General features: G+C 38.3%; 1 protein-coding gene across 2 annotated transcripts in view; it reads right to left on the bottom strand.

Annotated features, from left to right (window-relative positions):
* The window catches only part of LOC117234333, a 113,512-nt gene that overhangs the window by 3,001 nt on the left and 98,180 nt on the right, over positions 1-12,331 (bottom strand). For both annotated transcript variants that reach the window (XM_033495431.1, XM_033495432.1), the window contains exon 3: positions 691-806. In XM_033495431.1, the coding sequence (XP_033351322.1) occupies positions 691-806 (116 nt within the window). The remainder of the gene's footprint in view (positions 1-690; positions 807-12,331) is intronic.

Raw genomic sequence — 12,331 nt, 5'->3', positions numbered from 1 at the left:
GGCGAGAATGCACACCATTCAAAGCAAAACCAATCGAAGAACTTGAAACCATCGAGGCTTCGCTACGAGCTATGCTACGATACGAAGAAGAGAAGCACGACGACCGATCAAGGAATTTAAAACTCGGGAGAATGCGTAACATTTCAAAGCAATGGCAATCGAAGAACTTGAAACCCGACAGAGAACGCATAACATTTCACGCGTGCTTCTAAAAGCAAATGACTCGTGTCTAAACTACACGCGACAGAATGTAGCATAAGACAAGTGAAAAAGCCGCTCGAGAACCGATAATTCGCCCCTAATTCCGTATTCACCTGTCGAACCTCTTGTACGAGTCATTAATAATAATTAAGACAGTTCGTGACAGACAGGATAAATAATGGCGTAGCGTCGTGGAGCGTAGGAGATATACGGGCGCCACGGTTGCTGATTGAAAATTGAAATTCAGCCGTGCAAAATAGTGTCACTGGCGTGTCGATATAATTTGCGAGCGCGATGCCAAGCTTGAATGATGCCAAGGTATTTCGTCGTTCGTTCTGTCAACCGTATTCTCGATCGTATCGTCGATCGTTTTACGATACACATGGTATGTCTTACAATAAAATTAGTATATCTCTGTTAGAAGAACACGCGTTTATTGATATTATAATAACGAAAGGGAGAGAAGTAGCGAGGAAAGTGAAAACTTACCAGCGAGAGATATGTCCCCTGAATGGATGTTGCCTGGCCTTACGAGACGAGAAGGATAAAGTCAAGTTGTTGGCGGCAGCAAGCCGCGGGCACAGGACTGCGGTCAGCCAAACCACCTGCAAGAGAAAAGAAAAAGTTCCATTGAATCTCTAATTTATCGTTGGTTCGGTGTGAACGATCAATGAAAGTGTTCGAAGTTTATATATAAATTAGTTTCAATGGAATTTGTTGAAAATTCATTTTTTAAGAATCTCGAAATAAATACACGAGAAGATAAGGATAAGCCAATTAAATTCTTTTATACATTCCGATTCTTTAAACTTTCTCTGAATATTTACATAGAAAATTAATACTTTCAAATATAACGCAATAGCTTGCTATGTTCGCTAACTTCGATGTTACGATTTCATCGAACTACTCGTCGAGCAACGAGTGTACATAAATCATTGAACAACCAGAAGAAGGAAGCAACGGGTAATCTTTCTCTCGAAACATCGATAAAATTGAATTAAATGGATTACGGTGGTGAACGAATCGCGCGAGCCGGCTTCTAATTCTTAGCGACAAGATATATTCCGCAATTAAGCCGAAAGTCTTGGCAAAAGAGGGGAGAAAGAGAAGACGAGCGATCGTACGGAGCGAAGCTGAACGCCCGAGAGGCCTGTTTTGCATAAAAATTATAAGCCGAATTAATGTTTTCACCTCTATAAACGCGTACCAGCGCTCATGTGCGCTGCGTGACTAACACAGTGGTTTATTGCACGTTAATACCGATCCTGTATCACCGGTACTTTCTCACGAGATGCTATGGACTCGCCCTTACGAACACCCGAAGAATACGCTCATCGTGTCCTACGAAATTTTGTATAAATCGCTTAAGTCATTGTCTGATTAAGTCGTGATTAACTTCGCGAATTAGAAATGAAATGGAGTTTTGTAAAATTTGATTAGTTTTACTGATTGAGGGGTTCAAGTGAACAGTGCTATACGTAAGAAAATCTTCAAACTGAGAAGATTCTAGGTGAATTGAAACTTTGATAAAAGGATCCGTATGTTCTCAGATATTAAAATATTTCATGTCACTACTAATATGAAAAATCATTTTTCTTTAAATAAATAGGTAAAGATCCAACACGTTTTTCCTGCATCTATATCGTGTTAAAAAAACAGCTATTAATATTATTTATCTTTTTTTATACAGATCTTCCGTTAAAAATTGTAGGCTTATTAATGAAAAATTCCAGTAACTACACGAAAATCTATTTTATTCCAGCATTGGTAACTTCCGTATTGAATTAGAAATTCAATTCGTATATTTAACATTAATGATTATTTAAAACGATGTATCAGAAATATTCCCATATTAGAGGCTACTCCTATCCAATTCCATTAACTACTAGAAATCCTATTCCACAGATATTTCACCATTACAACGACTAATTATCCCATAATCCTCAATCATCGTCACATCAGAATTCTAAATTAGCGCATTAACGATCCATCGAGCGCGCGCAAATTCCCATTATCGTGCTTATCTTACGACGCTATCAATCTTCTGTAACATGCACGAGTCTCACCAATCGTCCGTAACGAATCTCCACGCCCTCCTTTTCACGACGTTCAACGAATACAGCAGCACAAATTAGAATTTCAACAGTGTCGCGCCTACGATGTTGTCTGTCTATCCCGCACAGTGGCAGGCAACGATGTCTAGAATAGCGAAGAGGGCTCGGTTTCCAGAGATTTATAGAAATGGGACAATAAAAGATAGCGTTCGACGCCCGTGTCGTTTAATTAAGCCATCGTCCCTCAGGGTTGAGGCGGTTAACTAACTGGCGCCTCCCGTACGAGGAACTCGACGTCGCGATGTGGCCAACGCTGTTTCTGATCGGCCGGATATTCACACACAAACGGACCACACACCGAGTTCTCGGATCCTTATCGGTTTGTTGCCTCATCGCCGACCGGCCTCCTCTCACTGGCACTGCGATTTTAATCGATCCTCCTTATACGAACCGCGTCATACACGCGGCATTACGCCGACTACGACGACGACTTAATGTTTATCGTTAATTGCTGACTCCACTGAAATACTGGAATAATCATCGCCAAGTGAACGGTACTCGAAGAGATACGCTTCGTGCTGATTGCGAATGTGGGAGTTGGAATTTGAGATACAGCACGAGTCGGTGGAAGTTACGAGGAAATAGAGACTCGATTTATCGATTTTGCCAAATTTGGGTAAACGCTATTCACGTGGAATTCCTAAAGGTTCCCAGTAATTTTTTTTTAATTTCACGTCGTTAGGGTATTTCGTACGAATACTTCAACCGCTCTGGAGATTTTATTAGCAAGATCAGAAAATGATAATTACTTTTTATTTTTCAGTTGTGCTTGCTGAAGGTGAATTTATTGCCGAACGTTGTTGTTATCACTGTCGCCTGTTTTTGCTTAAAAATTTAACTTATGCAAAGTACGACCTACCCAACTCGTGTAGCAATTAAGGGCTAAAACCATCTTTCCTCCACTAAATACCCTAAGTATATATATGTCTGTGAAAATTCTTCTTTTAGTATCCGACGACAGTGGCAATTAACACATTAGATACTTGTTAATTCGATCTTCCAAACTCTGTTACGATCGCTCAGTCTGTTTTCATTCGTAACAAATTACAACTCAAAGTTATTAATCTTGTTCGTTAGTTGTAAAATAGTTATCGTTAATAATTTGTCGAGTTTGCTTACTCGAACTTGATAATTCCATTTATTATAAAGCAATTTTTATTCCTTGCTAAATGAATAGTCAATAATCGAGGCACATATTTTTATTATGACGTAAATTTTAACTTCGTTGTTCAAACATTTCCATAATCATAAATTGTATCGTTATTCCAAGGTTCCTCTATCTTCGATGCAATAACTCAATCGAAGCTCTGAGCTTCCATCGTGTAAACCTTTTTTTAACGAGTGAAACCGAACAAAAAACGTATTTCGAACAACGTCCACATGAGTGTATCTATGGTGACACGTTAAAAAAATCTATACAAACAGTGACGAAACTCCTTTCAGACTGAAAAGCACTACTCATTCCGGCTCATAAAGTATATTGTACCGTAACATCGTGTTCGTCGCGGATACTGTAACTCCGTTAAATCGTATACATCCCCTCACGAGCGGTACTGCGAGTCGACGACGCATTTAAAGATCCCACCAGTGTGTTAGGAGGCAAACCACGGCCCGAAACACGCTAATTAGCGTCTCGAATTCGTTGCGGAGTCGTCTTCCGCCTGATAATGAAATGCCCAGTCAGCCGGTATGCCAAGCGTATTTTCGAAAGTCGAAATTAGCCGGTCGCTCGTTGGCAGCTCGCGTACGCACGATCGTCGTGGGATATTTCCACGAGACACGTCTCCACGACGTGCTTTAGCAACGTGCACTGGCACGTTTTGAAAGACGGCTAATTTTCACCCTAATCACATCATCGAAGTGAAATTGCAAAGTGCAGTTTTCAATCGACGAGGAAATTTTTCGTGAACCATTTATTCGATGAACTAATCCTACGATGACAAAGCGTAAGTTCCTATTTCTCGTATTTACGTCCATATTCATCTTTTTTCTGTTTCAGATTTCCAGAATATCTTTAAAATCTTGCAATTATATAGTTGTTAAATTAAATGTTTAAAAGCCTCGTAAGGGTCTTTTTTAATTCTCGAGTGAAATTCCCATCGAACGAACGATCTGGATTGCCTCTAAATGGTTAAAAAATAAAAATAGTTAAATTTCACGAAAATCTGTTCTGTTCACGCGTAGTTCGCAGATCTCATTCTTTGCGAATATATTTCGATCTTATCAATAGAATAAAAATCACTTCATGAACTACCAGCTGATCAAACCTATTACAACGCTACTTACTACGTACTTGCAGTACACAAGTCTATCATCTACTGAATACTAAATTTTATAACATCCTCCATGCTCCGCCATTTTCCTTTTAATTCTAACTGTAATTTTCCAATCATAAATTAGCATAATCACTCTTATGCATCAAAATGACAAAATAAACGAAAAAGAACGTGCTAATTTTGCTGTGACATAGTCTATAGCTTGTAAAGATACACGTTCTGTGTCATCGATTATCGTTCTTAATTCGCAAGAACACTAAGATCGGAAAAATGTTAGAGGATAAATATTTAAGACCATCCATGTGAGACGCAAAGTATAAAAAGGCTATGAAGTATGGCATTTGAATTGCAAACTCGTTTCCTGATTATGTACCTGTAGAGGGATGAGGTTTCTTGTATGAGAAAAAATACGAGCCGATCTGCTATAAGTCAGGGAATGAGAGGTTCAATGTAACCAGTGGTTTTTACATGTGAGATACGAAATATTCGGCGGGAGGATTTATTGGACACGTACTTTCAGATTAACCTCGTAATATCAGGGTCCGGGGAAGATATTGGGACTTGGATGAACTGCCACTATAAACTTGCGATATCTCCTCGTTACCCTCTGTTGTGGTTGAACGATGTTATAGTAGGTTTGTTAGTAAAAGCTTCTACTTCTGCAATCTCGTATTTTAATAAATCGCCAAATTATCAATGTAGTAGCAAAACCACGCTACTACGATCGATTATATTGTACCGTCGACGTTAAATACAAGAAACACAAGCTTCTGTCGCTCTTTAACGTGCGAGAAAAATAAATTTAATATTAAAAATAAAAGAAATATAGTTTTTAAATGGTCTTGTAAAGAAGACGTAAAAAGCACTAAAATTGGAGACTGAAATTTATCTAGTTAATCAATAGCTTATTAAATACCGCATATACAATATTGTACATTGCGTAACATGCATACACAATATTGCACGTACGTGAAACAGCTAATTTATCGTAAGAACGCGATATTTATTTCTTAATATCTGCGAATAAAATTTTATATAAACTAAAGCCTCCCACTTAAAAATTGTCTATACAATAAATTTAAGTACGTATTTTAATCCGATTAAAGAATCTTGCAAGGAATCTATCGTTTTCCTAATCTCCATACAATAATACTATTACCGCCAGGAACGACCATCAATTATTTAAACAAAATTTAAAATTTCAGGTAGCCTTGACTAAATAGAAACCAGCATTCTGTACAAGCGAGACTACTATCGATATACACATACATCTCGATATATGAACCGCGTCGTGCAGGGTAGACCGATAACATTCAAAGAGGCAACGCTGGTATCGAAAAGACGGGACCTATCGACGTGTTTCTTTATGTCTGTTCACGCTTGTGCACCCGCGTGGTATCTGGTTCTTTGTACTTTGGGTTACCAGTCGAAAATCAGGATTGTATGTGTACGGACACCGGATTATCTCTTACAACCAGAGTTTATGCGTTCGTGTTGTCTGTTTAGGGTTTACCGTACGAAGAGGGTGTGTCGACGCAACGATTTCACGCGAAAACTTATGCTACCTGAAGAACTCGTCCGTGGTGCTCTAAGTGACGATGCAATACAACCACAAGTCGTGCCTAATGGTCTATTAAGAATACGTTGAACGAGTACGCACCGAGTTAATTTAATTCGATATACTGGATCAACGTGGTTAGACGGAAAAAGCTAATTAAGAGTTAATCCTAGAGTCGCTTGATTTTATTGCGATTTTAAAATAATGAGTATACAAGCATTTTGTAGGTGAAGAGTAGATGGAATAACGGGGAAATTTTTTACCGAGTCACTTTGTTTTACGTGAAAATGCATCATTTCTGTAATTAACCCTTTTATTGAAAGAGAAACAAGTATTATAAGTAGTGATTAAAATGATTAAAGATAATAATTTTGAATAGAACGTTCTTAAGTAAAATAACATTTGCTTTCTATGAAATATCAAAGAGTACATGTAATGTACTTCCAATAAGAAATACTTCTTCAATAAAATCTGAAAGACATTCAACTGGCATACAACAAAGAGGCAATAGAATTTCATCTGAAATAAAAAATAATCTATTTCTTACTCTCTGACGTAAGTCATACACCGTGCACAGCACGACACTGCATCTAATTAAACTGTCTCTTAAATCCTGCATAGACTGTCGAAGCAACAAATCTCCCGGGATAGAAAACAAGATCAATCGACACGGTTTTCACAATCTGGAAATCGTTCCACGGTTTCCTAGCTGTCCATTTCAACCAATGAAATCGCATCGCGACCAGCTCGCCTATCAACCATCGAAATGGCTACCGCCTACAATTTTTACTCCTGGAGATCCTTGGCATCGTTTCGCGTGCAACGCGCGACAGGGCGACGAATTTCCAGGTCAGAGAATGGAATTCCGTATGATGGATCGCCACAACCGATATCGGCCACGATTATCATACAATATGATACGCTCGTCGATCGATCGGATAGCGTAACGCATTTCTACGGCGATATTTCCGATTTTACTGCGCCCGTCCTGAACCGGAGGCGGTAGTTACGAGCGTTGGACATTCTCTGCCACCATTGGTCCGTGATTCTTTTTAACTCACCAGCCGGCCGAGCTGCGATTGGATAGACGTACGGCAATAATTTATAGGTCTCCACGAGCCTCAACGTTTCACCGTAGAGCTGAGAACTGTTCCGTTATATGGCAAATAACCGGAGATAGACGCGCGTATACACCCGTGGCTCTCGATATACGCCGTCTGCCTATCGTAATAAGCTTGTCGTATCGTAATAAGGTGGCGGTGATTTGAATATATCGCGTCTACGACATCGTTGGCTGCGACGAAAGGTCTTTCGAAATGTGCATAAAAATTTTACGCAATCGCCGTCGTCCCTGTTTCGCTTTTTGCGGCGGATCGACGCGTGGAACGTGAGAAAATCATAGACACGCCTAATTGCTATGTTGCCACCAGGATACGGCGACGGCGATGCAATCCATTGTTACACCAATTTTTGTCGCTTTTATCTTCATGGCTTATGACAAGCTATTTCCTTTGCCTCTCATCCAATATCGAATGCTTTACGCTTCTGTATTACTAGTTGTTAAAGATTTGTAGTATTAAGTATTTACTTTTTGCTCGTTGCTGATAATAGGAAAATATCAAGATCAGACGAAAAGTTTAAATTGTAGAACGTGATCTGGCAGCCCCTTAGCTCCCTTTTCGATAAACAAATAAACGAAATCTAAAATATTGACCGTGCTCCATGAACAACATGATTAATAAATTTAGTGCAACTAATTGAATTAACATGATCAAATGTCAAGCTGTAGATATTAAGATATTTTCATACTATTTGATACAATTTGAATGATTTTCTAAGTACAATATCTCTAACTTCGTAAATTACCGATATAGACTGAAACAAAATACACGGTTGATCGTAAAAGGTCGAGTATTAATAAAATTGTAGTTGAGCCGCTGAACTAATAGTACATAATAACTTATTACCATAAATCACTTGTCCAACCATGTACTTTAGTAGTAAACTTCGATTATGCTAATCGTACACTCTAATCCTTCCTAAGCATTAAGTTTATTCCCTAGGAGCCATATAACCGTAGACGTAACTAGTGTTAAGATCCGGCAACCGAAAATGTCAGTGGCAGAACTTATTAACCTTTGACAACCTGCGATCACACGATGAGCCGCAGAAAAGGCTCGATCCACGGACCTGTATAGGGTTCCGCAATCGCAACAGCTCACAGACAGTGGAAAGAAGTTGTCGATTATGCATGTAATCCGTTGTATGGAACTTTCTCCAGTCGAGTATGCATATATTAAAGAAAGATCGGTGGCTCGTTACGCGAGAAATAAAAACCAAGGTGCAAATTAACGGTAGTAAACAGATACGTACACATGGCAGGACCAATTAGCGTAATAAGAGTTGTAAAGCGTGTAGAACGCGGAACGCATCATAAATTCGCGAGCAGATCGGGATAGAATTTCGAGTCGTCGATAAATTTGTCAAGCAGGCCGTTAATTGGTAACCGACTTACATACATACACCTAAATACGTGTTTGCTTAAACTAATCGAATAAAATAATGGAGGAAAGCAAGGTTTCTTCGAGTATGGTACACCGTCTTCTTTTTTCTTCTTTTTTTTTTTTTTTAAGTCTTTAAACTTTTACGATGATTAAATGATCGAAGTTGTACGAAACTCTCGACGTCTATGATGTGGTCGACGTGGTGATGGTCGATTATTGAGGATTCGTGCAAATGCAGTTACAATGAACGTTGAATTAAATGGAATGGCTTTGAAGTGAAGCATCCTCCCATCTTGACGCGTTTTGTCGTGTGCAAACGTTAATAGCGGTTTACTGGATAAACTCGTGATAGAATTCGAAACTCGTGTTTATTGAACGTCAATGCAACGACTCGTATTATTAGCATACTCTTTGTGCATCTGCCACGAGCGAACGCACTTGTGACTTATAGCAGTTTACCGAGAGTTTCAACAACAGCCTTTTGCCATTTTCTGGGCTACTTTGTAGTATTTCCATTGTTTAATATCTCTCGTGCAAATTTGAATTAGATTTGGATTAATTGTATTTCTTCTTTTTTTTCTTTCGTACGAAGAAAGATATAAACCTTAGCTGGTAATTTAACGTCAACAGTAAATATAGATATAAGGATTACTGTTTCAGAAATAATAATTGAATTATTACTGGTAATCAAATATACTGGTAATCAAAATTAGAAAAGTCAATAAAAGATAAAGTAAAAGTACAAATAGAAAGATCAAACAAAAGAAATACCTAAGAAATGAGCTCATGAAACAATTTGAATCAGAAACATTACGTTCTTTATTCTGAACAGGCAATGCTACTGTAGGCTAGTCTACTGTAATTTCACTTAAACAACAGTCGAGATGAAAATTAGATGGCCTTACAGATCGGCCTATGATTTTCTTCCATGGGGAAGCAAACACGACTTGGAGCGCATGACAAACGGTAACTATCGAGAGGCTTGTTAGAGATAGAGCAACGAGCAACGGAAAGGTCCACGATGTTGAACGCTACTGGATGGCTTGCGCGTTGCACGAGGCCCCTGCGGCCTGTTTAGACAGCGTACGACGCTTCGTCGTCTCTTATGATTGACATGTATAAATATTTGGTTAGTCGCTTCACCGTTTCGTACGTGTATCGTACACGCGTAAATCCTGCACCACGTATCCTGCGTACGTTTACAATAGTAAAGGTCGTTCATAAACGAGCGAGTAGGACCACATGAGACCGCAGGACGCTTGTACTTCCCGACGCGACAAATTAACGATTCTTGCGCCACGCGTAAACCCACGCAAATGCCTGGGAATCGCTTCTTTTTTGTGGTTTGTTGAATGTAGGAGTGTAAAGATCGAAAACGAATCGAATTCCATGGTTTAAGTGTACTGTGACTTATCAGCGATGAAATTTATTTTTGTATGCGTGAAAGAAAGAATTTGAATATCGTAGAAAATATCAGAGCATTGAGATTGGAAATAAAGAGAGGAAATATTTTGAATGAGAATTATTTAATTGGAAGAACTACTTATAGTTGAAGCAGAAATTAATATAGAATGATTGGATATTCCTACAAAGAATGTGATATAATACGATACATGATAAAAACAGAAATCTGATAAGTACATGGATGAAATAAAAGATTTCTACAGAAAAAAGGGGGACACATATTTGAAGCTCGAGGATGCGTAACTTTGGACCTTTCGTTTTGCGGTACGTGTGGAAATTGATGATTACGTAAAAAAGAATTTCTACTACATATCGTAAAAATGGTCTTCGTCTCGTTCATAATTCTTATTTATGAATCTGGTTGGTTAAAAATATTTTAAGCGGACTGAAATGCTGAAATTCAATAAAATTTTAACTTATATAATATAAAATGAAGATCAAGTAGAAATTAATCGGACTACAATCACGAGACGAAATTCTTAAAAAAGCATATTCCTTTCAAGCTTTGAAACATATTGTACGAGTAAATGCACTTTTTCAATAGCGAAACGTCATCCATTTGTGAACTGATTTCTATCGAAAGAGGCTTTCTACCAAAAGCCCTTCTACAGGATAACGCGCCAGAGGCGAAAATCCACCCACGACACGCTAAATCACCGGAAGATAAAGAACCGGAACAAAGCAAACACAGGGTCCACTCGTGTGGACCAACCCTCTTTTATATTTCCAACGACGATTCGTAATATATTATTTTTAAATTCTTTTAAATTACAGGCTCGATAGCCACGATGCGTTTCGATGATAATAGCAGAAGGCGTTCTACACTAATTGTACGTGTCTGAATGATGTTCTTGTATAAATTAAAAAAGAGGAAAACGTGTAAGTATTAGAGAATTCTGTTTAATTATTTATGATAGAATTATATAAAAAAAGAAATTTGGTTGGCACAAAAATATCTTATTAAATTCTTCGTTTCTCAATTCTCAAATTTCTGTTTATACTTTGAATTATTCTAAAGTAGACACACAATGATACAATTAATTTTCATATCCACCAAACTATTCTTATTGCATGAACATTAATCTACGTTGATTGTTAAAATCGTTACTCTTTCATAAACAGAATTTCTCACTATAAAAGCGACCAACTATAACAACATTGAAATTAATAATTATTATAAATAAATCAATTCGTGCTAATATAATGTTACAATCTAGTGATAAGTAGCTAAAATATAATTTAAAAAAGACGAAAATGTAATTCAAAGTTACACAGGTTTGACACCGTGAAAATTTCGCACCTACTTTCATAGTTCCACGAATTAACAATGAAAGAACGAACTGATCGATGAGTTGAACGATGCGATGGAGATCACGAACAGTAAGAAGCACGCGTGGGTGGATGATTCAGCCGGAGGAGGCCGGCTGCTTTGAAATCGATACACAACGTCATCGTATGATTCCCAATAGAATCGAGTGGTATTTCAATCGTGCTCGCTTCGAAACCCTGAAAGACGATCTCTTGCCTTTTTTCCTCGATCGCAGGTGTATTCGACCGATCGTCAGGTATTCTTCGCAGGAGGCTTGGTGAAAGAGCACACTTATTCCACTTAACCGGCGCGATATTCAAAGTATCATTATCGAGAGACACGCGATCATTTAATCATGGATTTATTCGCTACCGATCAATTAATTAGCCAATCACTGTCATTAGAGGGGCAAATTATACACCGGCGAAACTGAGAAATTACACGATGTATTTAATCGTGACTTAATTTCCTAGCGCCAAAGTTGACGCGTGCTGTCATTTTTACGCCTTGTTTTGCTCCACAAAATCACCGCGTGATCGATGAATTTTATTTTTAACGCTCGCCTTATCTCTCGTTGGCGAAATTTTCAAACCAGTATCCGAGAAGAACTCACGTTGCTTTTGGATAAGAGCTAATGGTTAATAAAAAGAACATACCGTGATTTCTTTCGAAACGTTATCCTTTCATCAACGAGGAACTAGCGTGAAAGTTTCATAAAAGTAACTGGATGCTATAGCGTAGCGTTGTTAGACTCGCAATCCCCCTCGTCCTCATGATTGATCGATTTTTCTTATTCGTTGTTACACCTCTGCTAGTCATATTATCCCATTGTCTTATAATATCGAATCACACGAGTAACACACGTCGTGTGATAATATTGGCAAACACGGGTCGCGTTCATGACA

This window comes from Bombus vosnesenskii, unplaced genomic scaffold (assembly GCF_011952255.1).
Source record: "Bombus vosnesenskii isolate JDL3184/JDL3185 unplaced genomic scaffold, Bvos_JDL3184-5_v1.1 scf7180000013304, whole genome shotgun sequence".
NCBI lineage: Eukaryota > Metazoa > Arthropoda > Insecta > Hymenoptera > Apidae > Bombus > Bombus vosnesenskii.
Note: the sequence above shows the minus strand (reverse complement) of the source record. Positions and strands in the feature narration are given on the sequence as shown.